Raw genomic sequence first — 23,118 nt, 5'->3', positions numbered from 1 at the left:
AGATGTTAGCTTCCACAGAACAACAACGTGTGCTGATAATAAGTGAACATAATGTGTGAGAGAAAGCAGCCTCTCATTATAAGACACTGTGAGTCTCTGCATGCTGCCTTTATGGAGCTACAGCTGTTTGTATACACTGAACAAGAAGCTTTGTAGCTGCATACTGACTCCTGACACTACAACACATCACACTGACACACACATTACACTTTTTTGTCTCTGTCACAGCTGGATTACAGATGTTAAGTGTCCACCCAGGTTCATGTCTCATTCACACACAAATGGCATTCTTTACTTTTAGTCTTATGACCATATGTTGTATATTTATTGTATATTTATCACCCTTAAAAACCTATGTCAGACATTGGTTTATGGACTTTGTATTTTGAAGCCTCAACATTTGCTTTATTGCTATCGCTATGTGGGTTTTTGTGAGCCTTTTGGGACCATATGAGGACGAGGGATCAGAATCTGGAGTTGTGCACACTACTGTTTCTTTTAGTGTGTATCCATAAGATTTGTACAGCAGATTCAAGTTGTGCCTTGAAAACAGGAAAGTCATCTGCATAGAGGAGAACTTTAATAGCAGGCTTGTATAAAGTGAGGCTTTGTGCTCACATTTGCTGCAAACACTCGTTTTACTTCTGTCACCCTGTTTTGATGCAGAATTCACTTGAAATCAGGGAAGAACGGGACTTTCTTTTTAAATGTGTTCTTGTGAATTGATTGTGTACCTCATACATTTGATTTGACTTTCTGTGAGACAACAGTCATCTGCTGGCCAAATAAGTTTTCCAAATACCTCCACGTGATCAAGCCTGGATTTAGAAAAGAATAGCAAAAACAATCTGCACCTCCTGCTTCAGATGCAAGTTGTGTTTCTGTGTTGAAAGACAGCGGCGGTTGGGGAGACCTCGGCTCATCCAGCTGGAGAGCCTGACCAGGAGGAGTCGAACATTAACTCAGCTCTTCCAGGGCACCCTGCAGACTCGGCTGCTGGCATTGGCGAGGGAGTGCGGCCGCCACTGGGATGACGTGAATGCCAAACTGGCATCTATCACAGATCGACTGCAGGTATGCGAGTCAGACCTTCTGAGGAGGGTTTCACTTTTCTCTTTTCTCTATAATTGACTCTTTTCTTTCTCTTTCAACTTCTTGTCTCAGAGTGGGAGGGATTTGAAGCACAAAGGGAGGAGCTTGTCGTTTGGTTGGCTGATATGGATGTCCGCCTGAGTGAGGTTGACCAGCTGACAGGAAACACCTGTGAAAAACTGAAACAACTGCAGGTGTGGGCTTGTTTTGATATGACATATATTTGATATGATACATACGTCAAGATATTGTCCTAAACTGGACTAACAAAGGACCATGAGTCCAACATGAAACTTACCTTACATAACACTGCAGTTCATTGATAATTTTAATCAAAAACTTGTTGTTTAAATATTTTTACTGAACATGCAAACATCTGCTGATGACAATGTCTTTATTGGTCTGTTATGAAGCTATTGCTATTTCTAATGTGTTTTTATCACTTTCTGATGTTTTGTTAATTAAACAATACATGTATTAATTGTTGTGTTATCTATAGATATAGTATTGATATATATTTATTTATAGTATAGTAAAAAATATTATTAATGTTAGATTTGTATTGTTGATTGTCATTTATGCTTAGAAATATTTACTTATATATGCTTAGAGTTTTGTAATTAGTTGTAGATTGGTAGAGGTTTTGATCCTTGATAGTCTGCAAACTTTGTGTGTATTAGACAGCACTTTGGGAGCATGAGAGGTCATACCGTGTCTTATTATTTTATGGTAGGATTAACGTAGTTGCGTCTGTTCTAGTCTAAGTGCTCTTTGTTTAGATGAGCTGCAGGACTTCCTCACCGTGTTATCTAGGATGAACCATCTAGGGTGAGGGGGAGGCTACCCTCTTCCTGACCAAGGATGTTTGACCCTTTGATCAGCAGTCCCCACACACACACACACACACACACACACACACACACACACAGAGGCAAGGTACTCTTTGTGTATGTAGACGTCATATGTTAATGAACTTATGCATATTCATGTAACCTCAATAAAAGGACAGTGATATGGGAGAACGGACGAGAGCTACTGGGGTCAAGCGAAGGAACGGTGCCTGTCCGGTTCTCTCCCGTGCACGAGTACCATGAAGAAGTTTGCCTACTTGTGTCTTGCTTAGCAGTGTAATTATATTGTCTTCAACGTTCCAGCGGATGGGTTCAAGCTACAAACCTATCAATTATCACTGTTTAAATGACTGATATGTGACATGTATTAGTTGTGATGTTGTGCTGAGGGTTAAAATGCCTTTTTGTCTTTTGGTAACTACGAAATGGCAATAAACCATTAATATATGTCTATGCTGTGCTCGTATTTATTTTAGCCTACTCAACTTCAATTTATAATACATTTTATTTTGAAAGATTTGAAATGGTTCCCAACCCAGCGGTCCCCAACCTTTTTTGCGCCACGGACCGGTTTATGCTCGACAATATTTTCATGGACCGGCCTTTAAGGTGTCGCAGATAAATACAACAAAATAAAACTAGTACCGGTACTGAAAAAAAGAAGATTTATTCATAACACACGTGAAAAGACCCAGGAAAACTGAGTAAACGATAAAAACGATAAAAATGATAACAAAATAATGCTGAAAACCGATAAAAAACCCTGAAAACCATACATTTCACACCTGACGCTCAACTCTTGCGGCCCGGAACCAAACGACTCACGGACCGGTACCGGTCCGAAGCCCGGGGGTTGGGGACGGCTGCTTTAAAGAACTCAGGAGGATGGAGCCAATGAATTTGGAAACCCCCTAAATGTGATCTGATGAAGTGTGAGGTTGTGAGAAAGTCTCTGACTGCATTCATAGATGTGTCCTTTCAGCTGCTCGCTCTGATCCAACCTTTGGTCTCTAAGAAGAGGCTTCAGGGAGACGTTTGCTACGTTGGACTGTAGGACCATCAGAAATGTGTGCAGTAACAAAACAGGCAGCACTGAAAGCAGCTCTAAGTGTTTGTGTTGTTCAATGATTTGTGCACAACAACAACAATGGGACCTCTCTCATCCATCAGTCACCATGTTGACATTTTTCTGACACACTTTGAAGCTGATGGACGTTTTGTGTCTGCACCAAGTACGTTTTCAGCAGCTATGGCACCGGCAGGATTCACTTTCACAGACTCACAAGCACCAGCTTCACCCCTCCCCTCCCCCTCCAGCTGTAGGCTTTAACATTGAGTTTCCCCACACATGTTTACAGACGAGTTAGAGAGCAAGAGAAGAAGAGACGGATTCATAAATGTCTTTGTTTCTGGGCTATGTGCTGATCAGAGGTGGCCCATACTAAGGTTTCAGCAGTTGTAATGAATAAGGTTTATTGACATTATTAACATATTAGGAGAAGATTTGATAAACAAAGAAAGAAAAATACCACTGTTGATCACAGGTGGATTTACTCTATTGTGTGTTTTGTCTGGGCTTTTTTTCGTGAATGAACTGAATAAATTATGGAGGTGAAGAGGAAGCTCTCTGTACAAAAAGAACAATGACAGTTTTTACAGGATGTTGTGTTTGTTCTAAACATTTCATTTTGCTGTTTCATTGTGAAATAATTTAACTTTCATAGCAGCAGTAAATAGACGTCATTCATGACACTGAGATCTGTGAGCTCAGCAGAGTGAACTCAGATTTTCAAATTAAAATATTCATATAAAAATGAGCAAAAAACAAAAAAAAACAGAGAGACTTGCTCTCAGTCCAGGATGTCCTTTATTGCGTCCATCCTTCTCTTGTCCTCCTGTGTGACCTGCAGGTGAGAAACAGGTGTGAGGTGTCAGCTGTCAGGTAGGTGATGAGTGAAGAACAGAACAGAATCCGTTTCCTCTTCAAACTGCTGTCAGACATTATCTACTGCACTCTGATCACATCACTCAGACCAGCTGCTTTTACAAAGTCTCATTGATGGGTCTGTCTAGCAGACCAGACCAGATACAGAGTAGGTGTCCGCCACTCCCCTGCACCTGTGTCAGTTTCCCAGGTAAGGGGGGCTGGGGCCCAGTTGGTCCCTGCTTCAGTTTCTGGGGCCGGCTGGTCCCTGCACCCGTATCAGCTCCTCGGGTGTGGACAGCAGCTGTCCAGTCGCTGCCAAAATCTGCACCGACCCCCGAGGTGAGGTCCGCCAGGACAACGCTAACCTCCGCACCTGTACCCACTCCTCGGGTGGGAGTGGACCAACTTCACAATCTCTTTTGCAGCCCATAGCTCAGCCATTAGCCCCGCTACCTGTAGCAGTTCAGCCTGCTGTGCAGTCGCCCTCAGTTCAGCCCATTTACAACATGATCCGAAGATCCGTTGTATATGAGCAGGAATAGTTTAAAGTTATGGCTGAACTGTCCCAGGCATCTTCTGTTGCCCAACTAGAAATGGGTGGACCTCCAGGTCAACGGAAAGCCACGTGACCGTGAGAGTTCCTTATATCACAGTGCAGTGGTAGATACAAAGCCCTGTACTGCCCTATATTGCACCTTAATTTGTTTTTATATAATTGCGTGGAATGAGTCTTGAGTTGAATTTTTTAATAGGCAAAAAATATTTAATATATTTAAATAAGTTAATAAGTAAATGTTAAAATTTTTTCTTTTTTTCTTTTTTCGCTGATCCGAAAATTGATCCGAACCGTGAGATGTTTGATCCGTTGCACCACTACACACAAGTGTAATGTTTTTGACTCATCTAGCTGATTTTTGTCCACATTCAATCATGCCTCACCTCACAAAGGCCTATTCTGTGTTTTTGAGTTAATACACAAGTTCCTTAAGATTTAACTCGATATCACTGCAAAGTGTGTAATAGACAGTCCACCAGCATTCAGAAGTTGCAGGAAGCTGCAGTGACAGTAGAGAGATTTTCCTGTGTCCTGGGCCCCTTGGCTCATGCTGGACTGCCAGTTGCCTCTGTTTCTCTGGCAGGGGTGTCAAACTCAAATACACAGTGGGCCAAAATTCAAAACTGGAACAAAGTCGCAGGCTAACGTTAATATTTATTGAAATATATTTATTCCTCCAGATATAAGAATGAATCTTTTCTCAAACACGTTTTGCTGAAAAACTGAATATGGAACAAGTTCTGCTCCAATTATTTGGGTAAAGATAATAAACACTTTGATGGCCTATAAGTGAAAGTGAAAATGTGATAAACCAATAATATAATTAATAAATAATAAATAATTATATTTTTTGATAAGTGAAGTTCACTGAACTGAAAGGAAATTTTGGTTTGATGATGGTTGACATGTTTTCCAAATAGAAGTTTTTCCTCTAGTGAGGAGATGCAGGTGCAGCAGAGCATTGCTGGAAGAAATGACCCCAAGGGTGGAATCTCCTGAGAAACCTTCAGAGACCCAGCGAGAAGTAGGGACCATAGCTGACAGCCCAGGCAGGGGTTGAGGTCAAAGGTCATGCTGTTTGGGGACCTACTGGTCATCATGAGAAGATTCTGGAACCACAGCAATGACCATAAAGCTGCACTGGATGGAGAGCTGTGCCACGGGGCTTTCCAGAGGTAATCACGAGGAGATTGTGGACAACATGTGAAATGAGAGAAAAGCTCTTTATTAGTAACTTTTACAACTTCTGGCAGGTTAATGTCTGAACTTTGGAGTGAAACACACCCTTAGTTACAGGAAATAACACCACTGTCTGTAACTAAGTGAGTCCACCTTAACACCACCTGTGTGTGTGTGACTGCATTACACTCCCACTGCTGGGAACCTGAAGAAGAACCAGAACAAAGTCTAAAATAGAAGCTGACAAACAGCTGCACCACCGAGTGACACTTTATTTTATAACCTTCACAACAGGTTTCATGTTGTGACCTGTGGAGGTGAAAAGACACAAAACCTGTTTTACAGCTTTTGAGCTGCAGGCAGGATTGAAACACACCTTAGTTAAAAGTCAAACAGCAACATTTGTCTCCTCCCCTCACGTCACTCAAATGTGACAAACCAGGAAACAGGAAGTTCTTCATCCTCAGTAAAGAGAGACGCACAGACGATCAGACTGAGCTCAGACCAAACTAGCAGCTTCCTCTGAGTGAGTCCAGCTACAGGAGAGAAAAGTGGAAAACTCCAACACTGCTGCTTCAAGCTGCTGACGCTCCACACACTGAATGTGAGTTTGAGCAAAAACACGACTCAAAGGAAGTTTCAGTGAAGGTGGTAGAGGAGGGAGGGGAGCCAGGACTGACTGTACTTCCTGTCTGCTGTTTTCAGCTTCACTCACAGACTCAATGGCTTCCAGATCAGAGGAGGATCTCTGCTGTCCGGTCTGTCAGGAGGTCTTCAGAGATCCTGTTCTTCTGTCATGTAGCCACAGCTTCTGTAAAGACTGTCTGAAGAGATGGTGGATAGAGAGACCAACACACGAGTGTCCAGTTTGTAAGAGAAGATCTTCAAAGTCTGATCCACCTTTAAATCTGGCATTAAAGAACCTGTGTGAGTCGTTCTTACAGGAGAGAGATCAGAGAGCTTCAGAGGCTCTCTGCAGTCTGCACTCTGAAAAACTCAGACTCTTCTGTCTGGACCATCAGCAGCCAGTGTGTCACATCTGCAGAGACTCAGAAAAACACACCAATCACAGATTCAGACCCATCGATGAAGCTGCACAACAACACAAGAAGGAACTTCAGGAAACTCTGGAGCCCTTAAAGAAGAAGTTAAAGGTTTGTGAAGAAGTTCAAGTGAAGTTTGATCAAACAGCAGAACACATTAAGGTCCAGGCCCGACACACAGAGAGGCAGATTAAGCAGCAGTTTAAGAAGCTTCAGCAGTTTCTAGCAGAGGAAGAGGAGGCCAGGCTGGCTGCACTGAGGGAGGAAGAGGAGCAGAAGAGTGGGATGATGAAGGAGAAGATGGAGGCTCTGAGCAGAGAGATAGCAGCTCTTTCAGACACAGTCAGAGCCACAGAGGAGGAGCTGAGAGCTGAAGACGTCTCATTCCTGCACAACTACAAGGCTGCAGTGGAAAGAGTCCAGCGCTGCCCCCTGCTGGATGATCCACAGCTGCCCTCAGGAGCTCTGATAGACCAGGCCAAACACCTGGGCAACCTGACCTTCAACATCTGGAACAACATGAAGGACATGGTCTCCTACACTCCTCTCATTCTGGACCCAAACACTGCAAATCCAAAACTCATCCTGTCTGAAGATCTGACCAGTGTGAGAGGAGGAGAGAGGCAGCAGCTTCCTGATAATCCAGAGAGGATTGATTATTACTGCTCTGTCCTGGGCTCTGAGGGCTTTAACTCAGGGACTCACAGCTGGGATGTTGAGGTTGGAGACAGTACATGGTGGGTACTGGGTGTGTCAGCAGAGTCTGTGCAGAGGAAGGGAGTCATACTGTCTGGATTATGGACAATATTTTTCCATGAAGGTATTTACTACACACACTCACCATCAGCTGTCACTGCTCTCCCAGTCCAGAAGAAGCTCCAGAGGATCAGAGTGAATCTGGACTGGAACAGAGGAAAGCTGTCGTTCTCTGATCCTGATACTAACTCACACATACACACCTTCACACACACTTTCACTCACAGGATGTTTCCATACATTAGCACTGATGATGGTGGTAAAGTGAAGGTGTGTCCGTTGAAGGTGTCAGTGTCAGTGCAGCAGATGAGTTGAGGATGATGATGTTTCTAATGTTGTTTCCTGTCAGTGAGTTGAAGCTGTTAAACTGCAGCTGTCCTCCTGCTGCCTCGTTGTTCCAAAGCTCTTTGTTTCTCTTTTAGTTTCACTGTTTCTTTCTGTTTCTGCTGTCCACCTTTTCACATGGAAAATCATTTCACTGTTTCTCACTGAATGACTCCCCAAACTAGAATTGTGTAAATGGAGATGATTTAGTTTGCTGGGATATGGACTGACATGTGTTGAATGGGAGGAGCAGTTTGTTGTTGTCTTCTTGTCTGTTTATGACAACAATAAATATGTTGTTGAAACAATGATTCATGTTTAACTCCATATATGAAATGTTTCTGATCTTTGAATTCTGTTTGATTAAAGACTTTCTTCATGACACAAATGAGATTTCAGTGTATTACAGTTTTTCTCGATTGCTTAAACACTATAACCAGGCCTCTAAACTAAAATTTCAAAACCGTAACGCAATTGTTCAAAAAGCTCACCCATTTCCCTGAACTATAAACACTATTCCCTGCTTTGACACATAACTCAAATTTGGTGAACTGTTACTGCAAATCCCTACATTTTACAGTGCTTACACCATGTAGTCATTTAGAAAGCACTAGCATGCAATAATGTTAACTTAAGTCAGCATAGCTTGAGCTCAATTAGCACACAATTAACCAGGTGGAAACACTAGGAGTCAAAATTTAGCACACACCAATCAGAACCTGCGATGGATAGATAAAAGGGCCAAAGTCAGCTCATTCAGGTTTGAAACAATGGATCCAAAGAGATGCAAAGGAAGAGGACGTGGTGGAGAAAAAGGACATGTTGAAGGAGGAGGACGTGGTGGAGGAAGAGGACGTGGTGAAGGAGGAGGACGTGGTGGAGGAAGAGGACATGACATGGTGAAAGAGGAGGACATGGTGGAAGAGGAGGAGGAGGTGGTCTAGGACAACAGGAAGGTGGTGGAGGAGGAGGGAGAAGTGGAGGAGGAGGAGGACGTGGTGAAGGAGGTGGAGGTGGAGAACGACGGCGACAAGGAAGGGGAAGAGCAAGGGCATGAAGACAGTCAGTCTCGTATGAAATTCGAGCCACTTTAGTTGACCATGTCCTTGTCCATGGGATGACTATGAGGGAGGCTGGGCAACGAGTACAACCAAATTTGAGTCGCTTCACTGTTGCCTCCATCATCAGAACCTTCAGGGAGGAAAACAGGTAGGTGTACTTGCAGTAAGACTGCTTTGTACAGTAACGTTTAAGTTACTGAACTTATGTGTCTTGAGTTTCAGTATGTTTCCATTATTTTCCTGTAAAATGAATGTGTGACAGTTACAGTAATGAGTGCTTCTATTTTTGTAGGACACAGAGACGACCACCTGGTGGAGGCAGGTTAAGGCTTTTGTCGGAGGAGCAAGAGAGGGAACTTGTAAACATGGTAATTGCAAATAATGTAATCCGCCTGCAAGAGATTCAAAGGAGAGTGATTGAGGATGATCATCTTTCTCGAGGCATAAATGCCATCAGCCTCTCCACAATTGACCGCATCCTCCGAAAGAATCAATTCCGGATGAAACAGGCATACCGAGTCCCTTTTCGAACGAAACTCTGACAGAGTGAAAAACCAACGTGTGGAATATGTTCAGGTATGAGTTTTGATACTGTATAAAGTATTGTGTACCATCACAGCATGGCAGTTTATGCTGCCATTGCAGCACTCTTGAACTGTGGTTCAGGGTACCGATTGACTCTACTGTGTTATGTGTTTTGCAGAGAATCTTTGAGATTGAAGGACGGCCTGTTCCCCATGAAATAATCTTTGTGGATGAGGCAGGTTTTAACCTGACCAAAAGAAGGAAAAGGGGGAGGAACATAATTGGCCATCGGGCTATTGTAAATGTCCCTGGTCAGCGTGGGGGGAATGTCACTATGTGCGCAGCCATCAGCCAACGAGGGGTACTCCACCGCCATGCCGTACTAGGACCCTATAACACTATGCTTCTCCTTGCTTTTCTTGATGGTTTAAGACAACATATGTTCCAGCTGGACTACAGGGAACCAGCACAGCCAGAGCAGCCTCACTACGTTGTTGTGTGGGATAACGTCAGCTTCCATCGCGCTGCTCTGGTTCGTGACTGGTTTACCAATAACCCAAGGTTTTCTAATATCTTTCTGCCTGCATACTCTCCCTTTCTAAACCCGATAGAGGAGTTATTTTCGGCATGGCGGTGGAAAGTGTATGACCGAGAACCTTATGTCCGTGTTCACCTCCTTCAGGCCATGGAAGAGGCCTGCCTAGACTTATCAGTAGATGCATGCCAGGGGTGGATCAGGCATGCAAGAGGATTTTACCCCCGCTGCCTGGCTGGGGCCAATATAGCCTGTGATGTGGATGAGATTCTCTGGCCTGACCCAGACCAAAGACAAGATGCTGAGGTGGGATAATGTTTCTGGTGTGTGTTGTACTGTATAGTACATGAATGACAATGTGCCACTGTACATACATTGGTTGCGTCTTTTGTGTTTATCATGTGACAAGGGTTTTGAAGGGGAGAACCATAAGCAACCTAATTGTTTTGGAACTATTGTTTTGAATTAATTGTACCAGTGTGCAAAACTCTGTTGTAGTGTGTGTGTTTTTGAGGGCTTCTGTTTGATGTCTGAGGGCAAAGTTTGGTTTTTCAGCAGGAGTGAATAGTTTTGGGTGTAGAGCTTCATTTTGACCTGGAAAAAGGATGTTTGGGAAATTGAGTGAGATGTTATGGGTTTGTGTTTACTGTTGTTGGGATTCAGATTCTTTTATTGATACCATATAATTTGCCTTATGAAGAATGTATTAATAACATGTTTCACAGTATCATTTATCAGTAATATTTCCTACAGGGTTTATATTGCATTGAATATGTCTGTCATTACATTGACCTTTCTACTTTTACAGGTTGAGTTCATTTTATACACAATGCATGAATGTGCTTGGTTAAGAGTTGATGTTCCATTCTAGAAGGTCTAAAGCTTCGCTGGCGTGACTGTCCAGGTGATACATGCTGAGGGAAGATGAGAACATAGCAGGTTAATTGCATGCATGCTTACAATACACATATTAATCTAGTGGCAGGTTTGAGTGAAGGCCTAAGCGTCTTCTTCTTCAGTTTGAGACTGGCTGCAAAGTACTCTACTTAGTGATTAATGACGAGGGTCCAATTATTAGCTCTTAGAGATGCTAAGACCTGAAGTTATTACCTTAAAAGGCAAGTAATGAAGAAAGGAGAAGTTATATGTCGGTGTAAGGTTATATGTATGTGATGTACCCTTGTCTGCACGGGTTGAACTTTTGCCCGTCTGTCACCATGTATTTTTGAACTGTATTGACGTAGGTGTGATATTTTGTCCTATAAAACCAGAACTCAATGTATTCTTGTCAGAGCAACACATTCCGTATGCTGATGGTTGGTTGTTCTCCTGTGACAATAAAACTCATCGTTTGATTGCACTTTTCCAGAGCCTCTGTCGTTTGTTGTCTGGTCTAAAGTTGATCGATCTCGCAACATTTGGTGGAGAATGCGGGCAACTGAGGATCAGTAGAACGAGGTTCAGGTGTTTGTTGTCGGCGAAGGTTGAGGCCGGATCGGTGGATCAGACGGCAGACGTCACGGTGATCACTTTGACTATTGGGCCCACAGAACAAAAAGGTAAGGCACAAACCTCTTAAACAGAAATTGTGCTGTATTGGAGTATAATTCTAAAACAAGTAGTCAAGTGGTCATCCGTTGATCTCTGTTTTGAGTTTTGTTTAAAATAGAAATCTTTATTTGCAACGAAAGTGAAATTTGAGAGAATTGGCAGAGTCACAGTGTGGTCAGAGAATTGTTGCATTCACGGTTGACTAGGAAAAAGCAGTACTGAGCTAAAAGTAACTTGAGACGTCATTGTTGAAGAAATAGAGAAGAGAGACTGATTTGTGTGTAAGGAATAAAGGGATTAAGAAGTGTCTAAAGTCACGGAACCGAAGGATTCCACCCCCCGGAAAGACGTTTTCTGGGTACTAAACTAGGGGTGGGGCCCCGCTGAGACTTTGTGGCCTCAGATATAGCCCTGGTGATCGCAGAGGTGATCATCTTGAGAGACACTTAATAAATACATGTTTTAAGAGTAAATGCCGGACAGAAGTCCGAGGAGTTGACATAGGATTTAAGAGACTCAAGCCAGCTGTGAGCTTGAGGGGCACAGTAAATTGAGTTTGAAGTGACATGTGTTGAGAATAAATACCGGACAAGAAGGTCCGAGGTGTTGATATATGATTGAAGAGAAACTTAGGCAAAGCTCATGTAGTGAAGTGTGCTGATTATTGAAAGTGAGAAGTCTGCTATTACCTGTGCATTTTTGGGCCCGCCGTGGTCCGTGAAAAGCTGTGTTTTTGTCGATTATTCCTATTGCCGTCTGAAAGACGAGCGGCAGTGTGCATATCCGGCTTGAACTGAACTATGGTTGTGACGTAAGAAACTGTCTGAAATAATTTAAAGTGCCATAATTTAAAGCGCCTGCAGGCTGGCTGTGTGAGGCTTTTTAAAAGTCTCTTTTTCCTTTCTTTTCTCTGGCGAAAAAGTGTGCAGTTAATATTTGGGTGCAGCCTACTTCCCCTTTTTACTTCCCCTTTTAACAGGAGAAGAAACCAGCACTGTAGGCCTCTTTAAGATTAAAAGAAATAACGTTGCTTGTCTCTTGGTGATTTAAAATAACAGGCCTTGCTGAACGGTGTGAGTTTGACTCTAACAGAAAGAGAAGAGAATTGTTTTTAACTTTGTGCAGGTCTAAGGTATCTGAAATATACAACTGCGCAGTTTTTGGGTTGGCCCGCACTTCCTCTTTTTACTGAGGATCGGTCTACAAGTTGCATGAAGTATAAAAGCTCTGTGATTGGTTTTTAGAGCAAGAGTTGCAGCTGGTGTGGTGTGTTTATTTTGTAGCGCTGATAATTGTGGCTGTTTTGAGAATTTATGAAGCAAATGCTGTTCTGACCCAGTGCTGGTCAGTGAGTGTTATACCAAGCAGGGTACGAAAAGAGGAAGTGACTGTTCGGTGGCTGCAGGACATCTGATAAAGAAATAGGGAAGTTGCCTCAAGGAGCTTGCTAGGAGGAGTCATATAGCAGCCATTTTGGGGAAATCTCAGAGGAACCAAAACAAAGAGCTCAACTATGACATCTAGTGAACCAACGCTATATAAGCCACTAAATGATCAGCTGGAGCAGCTGACCAAAGCCATCCACATGTCTTGTGCAAGAACAACTAAAGCAGCAGATAAAGAATTCAAAGCTGTAAGGAAATATGTGGAGAAATTATGTGCTGCCCAACAAAAACTTTGCAGGACGGACACCCTTTATACTTGATCTTCAAAGAGGAAGTCCGACAGAAAACACCTGGTGCTGTCAGGATGTTTAAGTGACACAGAAGTTCAGAAAATCAAGTCAGAAATGGTTTTGTGGCTCTTGGTAAACTGATTTTGAAGGAAAATCAGTGTTTATTGTGCTGAAGTAACAGATCCGGCGTGGTCTGATGGGAAGAATCAGCTGTACAATTCTGAGTGTGCAGCTTTGTTGATATTAACAGATCCGGCGTGGTCTGAGGAAGAAATAAATCGGTGAATGGTTGATATACCTACATGAATTTTGGTGGATCCGCTGAGGTCCAGAAAAATAATAAGATAATATGCTTACTTTTGGGTCTATGAGAATTGAATTACCGTGAGAAGGGGATCTTCTGAATGCGCATGCCGGGGTAAAAAGAGTGAGCTCAGACAAGGAAGCCCGAGAAAAGGACACCGTGAGTTGAGCAAGGTGTTTAACTGACTCAGGATTCAGAGAATCGAGTCAGCTGTGATCTTGAGTTCTAATGGTAAATTGATTTTAAAGGAAAATCAATGTTTACTATGATGAAGTAATTCTGAAGATATTACTAGATGTGCTGTGACACAAGTGAAGATTAAGTTGTGTACATGAGGATACACAATTGTGTCGATATTGCTGGATCGGCTGCGGTCCATTTGATAAGTGAATGCTGACAAGAAAGTGTTTTAAATCCTCACTGGCAGCGGTGAGATACATGTGCTAAAGACTACTGGACCCGGCGAGGTCCATTTGATGAAGTTCTTGGGCAGATAAATGACAAACAGTTCTTCAAGTGTGTGGAGAATTTAAAAAAGAAAAAACTGAACTTGCAGGTTCTCTGTACTGTGTGGACTCATATCAGAGTTATAAGTCCAAAGGTTATGCCCTGGAGGCCAAGAGTTGTGTATAGAGAAGAACATGACTTAGAAAAGGACATTTAAGGTCACATTTTGTCTAAGATGGGGAGAATTGTCCCATATGTGTTTATTTCTTTTCTCTTTTAAGAGGACAGACACAGTTACTGAGTGTTGTCTACTTCCTCTTTCTGATTCTTGAAAGCATGTTTGATAAAATACTCTTAGGAAAGCGTATTTTGAGTGATTCTAAGTGTGTGAATGTTGTGAGTACTCGATTTGAATGATTGTTGTAAATATATGAATGGTGACGGCGTTTCTAAGTAGAATATAAGAATTGTTTGTGTTTAAAACCAACGTTTAGGTAAGAAGATTTAAGGTGGATTTGAAGGTATATACAAGAAATAAAGGTGTGATGTTAGTAAAAAGGGTTACAGTCTGAAAGGGCTGTTAATTTATGAGCTGTCTGGATGCAGAGTAAGTGGAGTGGTCATCCTGAAAGGATCGAATGATGCTCTAACTCTGTGGTCAAGTCAGATAGGCTTTAAGCAACCATGAGCCACTAATAAGCGTGACAGATTAATGAGTATATGTAAATTGAACTTGTTAAATAGCCTTAATAGGAGTAACTCAATGAGCACGCAATTAGGTGGACTTTTTAGGGGTAGTTTACCACCGATACTATAAAATGAAACTTAATTAGTAGTTCAATAACAAATTTTAAAGATAACCTTTGTTATTTGATAAAAGAGAGAAAATTCAGGTTACATATAGTTACACATAAATAAGGGAATGCTAATCTTGGCGTCATATCAGATTGAAATTTCAATTGTAGGGGATAGTCTGGAGGTGAATTGTGTGGGGCACGGGGAGACAGAGGAGTCACCCAATGATTTTTCAGTGTGCATAGAGATAGAGGAGGCTGAACTGGAAGCCTGCCTGGGTCGTTGTTTTCTTTTATTTGAGGGTCGGCTTGAAATTTGTGAGAACGACCACATTGATATATGGGAGCCTTCTCGGGCAGCAATTTTTGTTAAACATGTGGTAGGCTGTGCAAAACGGAGAAAGCTTTGATATAATGTAAGGTGATTTCTTGGTTTTAGATTTAGTAGGCAAACTGCAGAGTGTGTGCGTCAAAAGAGGGTGTATTGTTTTTACATCAAGATTTAGTAGAACTAAAGTAGAACGTCACAAACAAACAGATAAAAAAGTAAAATAAAGAGAGAAAATAACTGACAATTACATTAATGAATAGAAAACATACATACACAAAGTGCCATATGTGAAATTATTCTAGGAAAGAATCAGAAGTGAGATAGTTTAATATAAGATGCAATGAAGGAAGCAGCTTACACTCCAGAGCCAGCGTGTCCCCTCCCCTCATAGCACCCTGCCCCCTTGGCCCCCGTATCAGGCGAGTATGGAAGGCTGGATAGCCCATGACGGGTAAGATCCCACCTCGAAACCCTGGGACAACCTAAGGCAGGCACAGTCACGATTACTCGCCTCAGTCCCTGTGAGCTCAGACTCACTGGTGAGATGAAGTGAAGAAGACGGGGACTTCAAGGGTAAAGCCGCTGGGCTGAGGCGGAGGTGGTAAGTGGCAAGTGGAGCCCTAACTTCTGGCTGAGGACAAGGAATGCTGTTATTTAAGGTGGGAAATCAGAATTTGGGTTAGCAAATTTGGGAAGGAGAAAATTGACTGTTTAAAGGCAAAATTATGAAGGAGTCTGACACATTGCAGAAGCAACATATGCAAATTCACACACACAAGCAGAAAATGCATTAACCTTATAAAGACAAGACAAGCTCATGATGATTAATGCATAGACACTGATTAAACCTGGCTAAGTTCTCTTGTTACAGCAAATCATTGAGATATGACTCAGTATGCAAATTAGCTGGAGTGAGTGGTGACGAAGGAGCTTCCTGTGTGTGTGTGACTGAGGCTTTCAGGAGAGGAAGCATGCCACAGAAGAGAAAGTGCAGATTTGGGTAGGAAATTTATAGTTTAGTGATTATATGTTGTCGTAAGGGAGTTATGTCTTATGCTGAATTTAAGTATGTTAAAGAGCATAAAGGAGGTGATTGTTGTGTGCAAATTGTGTGGTTTTAATGAGACTTTCGGTGTATTGAGGAGGTGAAATTATGAGGTGGCAAAAACTTTTGTGCTTAAGGTTGTTGAGGTTGTTGTGGTGATGGATTGATTCGGTCAGTTTTCTTTAGATGTTCTTGTTGTTTTAGTAGAGGGAGTTTGATTAAACATGGACATGTCTAGAATTGGGCCATTATTTTGGTAACAGTGCACTTAAAGAAAACCTGTCAGGTGATTTTGTTTTGTGCTTTCATGAGCTAATAATCCAGTAGTCCACCTGGAAGGCTGAAGAAAGAAGAGCAGCAGCCTAGAAGGTCTCCACGCCATCAGAAAGGGGCAGTGATAAGTTAAAGGCTCCACAAAGAGGGGAGTTTCAGTCCAGAATCTAAAATCTATAACAATTCTAGAATACAAAGTTTATATAACATGATGCAAACAAACGAATCAGAGACACGTAATGGGAAGAAATGTATTAAAATGTTCCTTACAACTACATGTGTATTGTATGCAATAATAGTAACCATGGCTCTGTTGTCTTTTGTCTGTATTTTGCAAGGCACTCCGGACCCCTTGTCTGAACACGGAGGCCAGTCCAGCACAGCAGTTCCTGAGACAATAGTTGCTAAAACGGGATCGGTAGAAAGGCTAAAGCGCGAGGTGTCAGGTAAAGGTGATGAGTGTCTCAGCACATACAACGGCATAGAATTAAATTATGTTAAAGGGTCCACCAGCTCATTCACGTTTGATTTGTGTGACGTCATTAAGTGTGCAGGAGCTAGTAGCAGCTGGAGAGCATATGATGTGTGGGTCTGTAATCACCCTATGATATGCTCCAGTTATGCTTATTGCAAAGCCCCTCCTGGGGCAAACACATCCATACATACACAGCAGGTCAGTGGTGCTCCTGGGAAAATGAGGTAGGTTGGACAGGAGTAGGATGGCAGCCAAATGTGCCAGAAGGCCTGCAAGGAGTAGTAATTCAAAGGGTTTATTGTGTTTTTCATAACCCTGTCACTATCTTCTTAGGTCCATGGAACATACTGCCTGAAGCAGAGAGCCCGGGAGGCGTATTCTATCTGGTAATCAGGGTGGACATGTCAGGAACAGATTCGTTTGGGGTAATTAGGGTACACTTAGTTTACCCCAAAGCCTGAGTAACACTTAAAAACTCAATGACAAATCTAACTGATAAACTAATAATCTCAGCTCCAAACACGATAGGGCAAGCGGAGAATGCCAATTCATTTATGCCAAAACAAGATAACTATACATGTTTGAGGTTTTCTACAGATAATGTAAAGTACCACGTGGGAGAAATCGACCCTACTTGGTGTGCCGTCACACCCACGGGAAGAACCACGAATAATGTGAGTGACCTGAGCACATTAATGGGAACATGGGCAAGAAGTGGGTTGTATTATTATTGTGGGCAAAGCACCCTTTTGGTTCGTGTCCCAATGGGAAGCGTAGGGACATGTGCGATGGTGCGACTGGGAGTTCCACTCATGCTGATTGGAAATCAGGTAAAGACTATTCAGCAACACAACACACGTACCTTAGCAGCCAGACATAAGAGACATGTTTTGGTAAAAAGAGGGACCCAGGGTATACATGCATATGACCCCTGGTTAAACTCTCCGACTAGGATAGACTCCATAGGAGTGCCTAGGGGAGTTCCAAACGAGTATAAGCTGGCAGACCCACTAGCTTCAGGGTTTGAAAGTATATTCCTTGGGATAATGCTTAATAAAAATGATGACCGCATTAACTACGTTCATTACAACTTGCTGAGACTCTCTAGCCTTACCAGGGATGCCATGGAACAACAATACTGCCCCAGATGGCTCAGTAACCCGAGCTCTGGAGGGCCGGAAAATTTGTCTAAAACGATGCATGAGCACTCAGGTATTGAAAAAACCGCTGGCATTCTGGATGACATCCGTGTTTGGTCAATGGAAAGATGTGGCTATATCAGTGATGTGTTCATTGGCTGTATTTTTGGGAATATTGGTCATCGCTGGTTGTTGTATCATTCCTTGTGTCAGAGGATTGTTGGTAAAGATAGTGGCAAGGGTTACGAACCCTGGCTGGGTTGAGGGCATCTACCAGATGAACCTGGAACCCATAGAGTGGGGCAGGGAGTGATACAACATGGAGTATGGTGACATTCCTGTTGGAATGTCAAAAGAGGGAATGTTGGGATTCAGAGATTCTTTTATTGATACCATATAATTTGCCTTATGAAGAATGTAATAATAACATGTTTCACAGTATCATTTATCAGTAATATTTCCTACAGGGTTTATATTGCATTGAATATGTCTGTCATTACATTGACCTTTCTACTTTTACAGGTTGAGTTCATTTTATACACAATGCATGAATGTGCTTGGTTAAGAGTTGATGTTCCATTCTAGAAGGTCTAAAGCTTCGCTGGCGTGACTGTCCAGGTGATACATGCTGAGGGAAGATGAGAACATAGCAGGTTAATTGCATGCATGCTTACAATACACATATTAATCTAGTGGCAGGTTTGAGTGAAGGCCTAAGCGTCTTCTTCTTCAGTTTGAGACTGGCTGCAAAGTACTCTACTTAGTGATTAATGACGAGGGTCCAATTATTAGCTCTTAGAGATGCTAAGACCTGAAGTTATTACCTTAAAAGGCAAGTAATGAAGAAAGGAGAAGTTATATGTCGGTGTAAGGTTATATGTACGTGATGTACCCTTGTCTGCACGGGTTGAACTTTTGCCCGTCTGTCACCATGTATTTTTGAACTGTATTGACGTAGGTGTGATATTTTGTCCTATAAAACCAGAACTCAATGTATTCTTGTCAGAGCAACACATTCCGTATGCTGATGGTTGGTTGTTCTCCTGTGACAATAAAACTCATCGTTTGATTGCACTTTTCCAGAGCCTCTGTCGTTTGTTGTCTGGTCTAAAGTTGATCGATCTCGCAACACTGTTATGAGGATATGAGGCGTAGTTTCAAGAAATGTGTTTTAGCAATCGAGAAAAACTGTAATAGAATAGCTTGTAGCTCTGTGTGTCCAGCAGGGGGCAGAACACCTCCAAACTGTGCCAGCAGCTCTCACTGTGAGCTCAGACGTTTGTGGACACTCAGTTTGTTTGAACATAGTAAATAATCAGAGCTTCTCAGGCTGTTTATGGGGACACCACCTGCCCGAGGGTGTACTGTGTCAGAGAGGTGGTGTATGGTGCTGGGTGTAGTCTCTCTGCTGGTTCACAGTTTTTACTGAGGAGCTGTGTTCATGTCAGGAAGGTTTCGTCTGATCACTGTGGTGCAGTTTGGTTTACTCTGTTTCTGAGTGTTTGTAGGATCAGTCTCTGCAGGTCACCTGATACCTGGCAGTGAAGTGTTTATGAATCAGCTCCGTCAGATTTAATCCAACAGAATAACATGTAAAACACTCCAGGGCTTTTACTCTGAAACTTTCTCCAGAGCTGTCTGGAGTTTTCTTACATTAAAATATCATGGTGGAGGCAGAGTGACAGTGTTGTAGATGCTGCATTTTGAAGCCTCAGTGTTTATATTTTTGTTCACAGCCATGTAGAGAGAGAGGCAGAGAGAGACAGTGCTGTCACTGAGCTACATGTGTCAGAGCTCAGATGAGGCCCACACATGTGTGTTATCTGTTGTTGCTACACACAGTTAAGATATGGAACATGTGTGTAACCAACTTTCATAGGTTTTAATATCCTGATGTTGACAATTGATGCAAATACAATAAAATAATAACTACACATGTTATGTGTTAGTCTTTAATACAGCTCTCCAACACACACACAGCAAATAAATAATCAGTCACTTTGATTTTTTTAAAATCAAATTTATCATTATTTTACTAACAGATTTGCAAATCGTTACATAAAAATATTATTAACTGCTTTTAGAAGTAGAAATGATTTATGAGGTTTTAGATATTTAAGATAACTAGATTGCCACCTATTGAATTAATGCACATTTTAAAACATCAGAAGCTGGTGGATAATAGAAGACAACTTAAGGAAGCGTTTCCCTTTTTACATGGTGAAAAGAAGATGACCACTGAAGGTGGAATGGTGAAAATGATTGTCATATATTTTAAAACTAACCCAGAGACATAAAAACACCTGATCTCCAGTCTCTAGACGCAGTGAGGCTCCATTAGAAGCTGTTCCGAAATGTGAGGCCTGACGCTCCCACGCTGAAAAAATGCGTTCTCCATTCTTAAACAACACAACAGCTACACCATAAACAGGATCTCCAGGTCCACATACGTACCACTCAAAGTGGTAGGCTCCTCTCACTGGTGCAGTGAAAATACCTGTGGGACATTTGTTAAGTGGAAAATCAGATGTTCGAACATCGTGAACATCAGTCTGACATCAACATAGCTGAGAAGTTACATTCCATCTTATTACCTGTGTGTGGGTTGTAGGCATTTCCAATGTTTGTGACAAGATGTTTAAAGACAAGCGTAGTGTGTGTGTTAAATGGGCCAGATATTTTAAGATGAAAATAATCAGAGCCATGTTGACTTCATCACATTACCTCGTAGCTGTTGATTAAGATTTTCAATTGCAGTCCTCTGCTTATCCACTTCCTCCAACTTTGCTGCATTGTCTGAAAAAAAAAAGTTTAAAAAATAACATTCTCTAAAAATGTATAAATACCCTGTGTGTGTGTTAGGAGTTTTAATTATTGTTCTAACTACAGAGTGCTACTGAGGATATCGTCGGGTGGTGGAAGAAATAATTCGAGGACCTCCTTAATCCCACTGACATGTGGGATTGAGGGAGATGAGTCTGTGGACAAGGAGGATGGCTCGTCTATCACCGGGGGCGGGGTCACTGAGGCAGTTCCACAGCTCCTTGGTGGCAAGGCCCCTGGGGTGCATGAGGTTCGTCCTGAGTTCTTGAAGGGTCTGAATGTTGTTGAGCTGTCTTGGTTGACATGTGTCTAAAATGTTGACCTTCAACACGTCCTGGCATCCAGCTCCCACTGGAGCAGTATGCAGCCATGGTCCTCAGTGGAAAAGGGTAGAGTGCCCACTCCGTGTCAGGGACGTGTTCCTGCACAAAGTGGAGGAGTTTAACTGTCTCAGGATCTTGTTTAAGAGTGAGGAGAGTGGGAGATCAACAGACAGATTGGTGCTGTGGCTGCAGTGATGTGGACTCTGTATCGGTCCATCATGGTGAAGAGACAGCTGAGTGAAAAAGTAAAGCTCTTTCCTATCCAACACGTTGCAACACGTTCTCACTCCCAAAGCGTAACATTTTACGCTAGGTGACAAATCGTAAACATCTTACGTTTTCGGCTACCCACAACGTTCCTAAATGACGACCTCGGAAAAAAGAGGAAATATGAGAACCGTCTGGACTCCATCTACATGTTTTCGCTCTTTTTCTTCAAATCGCTTAGAAACACGCTATTTAACATCATTATAGTCCTGGTTATAAGGTTATGGTCAGGGCTAGGGATAAGGTTAAGTTTACGGCTGGAATACAGGGCTGGAACGTCTGTTACCGCGGGAGCGTCATTGCACTGGATTCCAGACATGACCCACCGCGTACCATAAGAACGCCGAAGGTCTCCTTTCGCGTTCCTCAGGAACGCCGCGGGACGTGACAAAACGTCGACATGTTACGCCTCGGGAGTGAGAACGGGCTGTCCTATCAGTTTGTCCCCACCTTCACCTATGGTCACGAGCTTTGGGTAATAACCAAAAGAATCAGATAAAAACAGTGGAAAAGAGCTTTCTCAAGCCTGGGAATGCCTTGGTGTTCCCCCGGATGAGCTGCAGGTGGGGGCCGGGAAGGGGAATGTCTAGGCTTCTGTGCTTAAGCTGCCGCCCCTGCGACCCAGCCTTGGATAAGTGGAAGATGTATGGTTGGGTTGAAACTACCCTTAGATAAATTATACTTTGCACAAATTAGTACATATTACATTTTCCCCACTGAACCCATAAAAAGCACAAATTTTGATGATTTCATATACTTTAACCTATAATTATTAATCTCACACATTGGAATAAATGAACTCTAACAAATAATAATGAATCACTAATATTCTGTTATACAATGAAACATGTGTACATACAGTACCTTGTTGTTGCTGTTTAAGCTTGTCAATTTCAGACCTCTGTCGCTGAAGTTCAACGTTCTGCATTTCCAGGTCTTTCAGTTTTGCGACATGGTCTGACAGAAAAGAACATAAATAAGTCAATATGAATTTTATTTATCTGCATCATTTGAATCCCTTTTCATTTTTCGTAGGCTAGATTATTGAATAAATAATGAATAAATAATAAAAATAAAAAGATTAATGAGAAACGTTAGTGATAGATTCATGAAGTGACATTGATTGAATTTCATTATCTGCCTCTGTCTGATTTGTGGAAACAGAGCAGACCAGAAGCAACAGCGAGAACTTCAGCGTGATCTCCATTCTGTCAGTGAAAACTCAACAGTATCTGTGTGTCATCTGCAAACTTGACTGACTTTTATATTACACAGTACAAAGGGGAGGTCACTGTAGCATTAGATTCAACCTTATCCCTCAGTATGATAACTGAGAGCATAAGTAATTCTAGTGAATCAGTGACTAATGTAATCTTTATGACTTCAGATGCAGTACAAGGAGAAGAACAAGTGAGTATCAATGATTGTCAACTGATAGTAAAACATGAGCATGTGTGTTTCCACCAACTGACCAGAGCTTAGAGGACAAATATCAAAATGTGTGCTCAGATACAGATGTTTAAGCAGCTGTGAAAGAACATATCTGGAAGTTTTTGGCACTGAGGAAGTAATTGCCTTTGATTATGGAATTCCTCTAATAACTCAGAGCAAAAATACTCTAAGCGACAAAATGCATAAAGTAATCTTTACAACTTTTACAAGGTACAAGACTACAAAGAGATAAACAAGTGAATGTCAATGATTATCAGCCGTTCATAAAATTAATCAGCACGTGTTGTTTTAGAAAATCCAATGTGAATGTAGGAACCATGAAGGTCACTGACATGGTATAACTTGAAGATGAACTTCTACTCTTCATGTG

General features: G+C 42.1%; 2 protein-coding genes and 2 long non-coding RNA genes across 4 annotated transcripts in view; 2 read left to right on the top strand and 2 right to left on the bottom strand.

Annotated features, from left to right (window-relative positions):
• The window catches only part of LOC113017823 (butyrophilin-like protein 2), a gene marked incomplete at its 5' end in the record, with an annotated part of 237,182 nt that overhangs the window by 88,226 nt on the left and 125,838 nt on the right, over nt 1–23,118 (bottom strand). The gene's annotated exons all lie outside the window — the stretch shown is intronic.
• On the top strand, nt 6,322–8,116 carry LOC113019690 (nuclear factor 7, ovary-like). The gene has a single exon (XM_026163499.2). It carries the CDS (start codon nt 6,328–6,330, stop codon nt 7,717–7,719), a length of 1,392 nt encoding a protein of 463 aa, XP_026019284.2. The 5' UTR covers nt 6,322–6,327; the 3' UTR covers nt 7,720–8,116.
• Nucleotides 8,802–10,413, top strand: LOC145425825 (uncharacterized). The gene is made up of 3 exons (XR_013906582.1): nt 8,802–8,937; nt 9,082–9,365; nt 9,493–10,413. It is a non-coding gene; the product is annotated as an uncharacterized LOC145425825 (long non-coding RNA).
• On the bottom strand, nt 19,820–21,080 carry LOC145425830 (uncharacterized). The gene is made up of 2 exons (XR_013906589.1): nt 20,478–21,080; nt 19,820–20,380 (listed from the first exon to the last, which is right to left on the bottom strand). It is a non-coding gene; the product is annotated as an uncharacterized LOC145425830 (long non-coding RNA).

Source organism: Astatotilapia calliptera, chromosome 3 (assembly GCF_964374335.1).
Source record: "Astatotilapia calliptera chromosome 3, fAstCal68.1, whole genome shotgun sequence".
Classification (NCBI taxonomy): domain Eukaryota; kingdom Metazoa; phylum Chordata; class Actinopteri; order Cichliformes; family Cichlidae; genus Astatotilapia; species Astatotilapia calliptera.
Note: the sequence above shows the minus strand (reverse complement) of the source record. Positions and strands in the feature narration are given on the sequence as shown.

Coding starts and splice junctions, on each gene's coding strand:
- LOC113019690 (XM_026163499.2), top strand. CDS start 6,328: ATGGCTTCCAGATCAGAGGAGGATCTCTGCTGTCCGGTCTGTCAGGAG.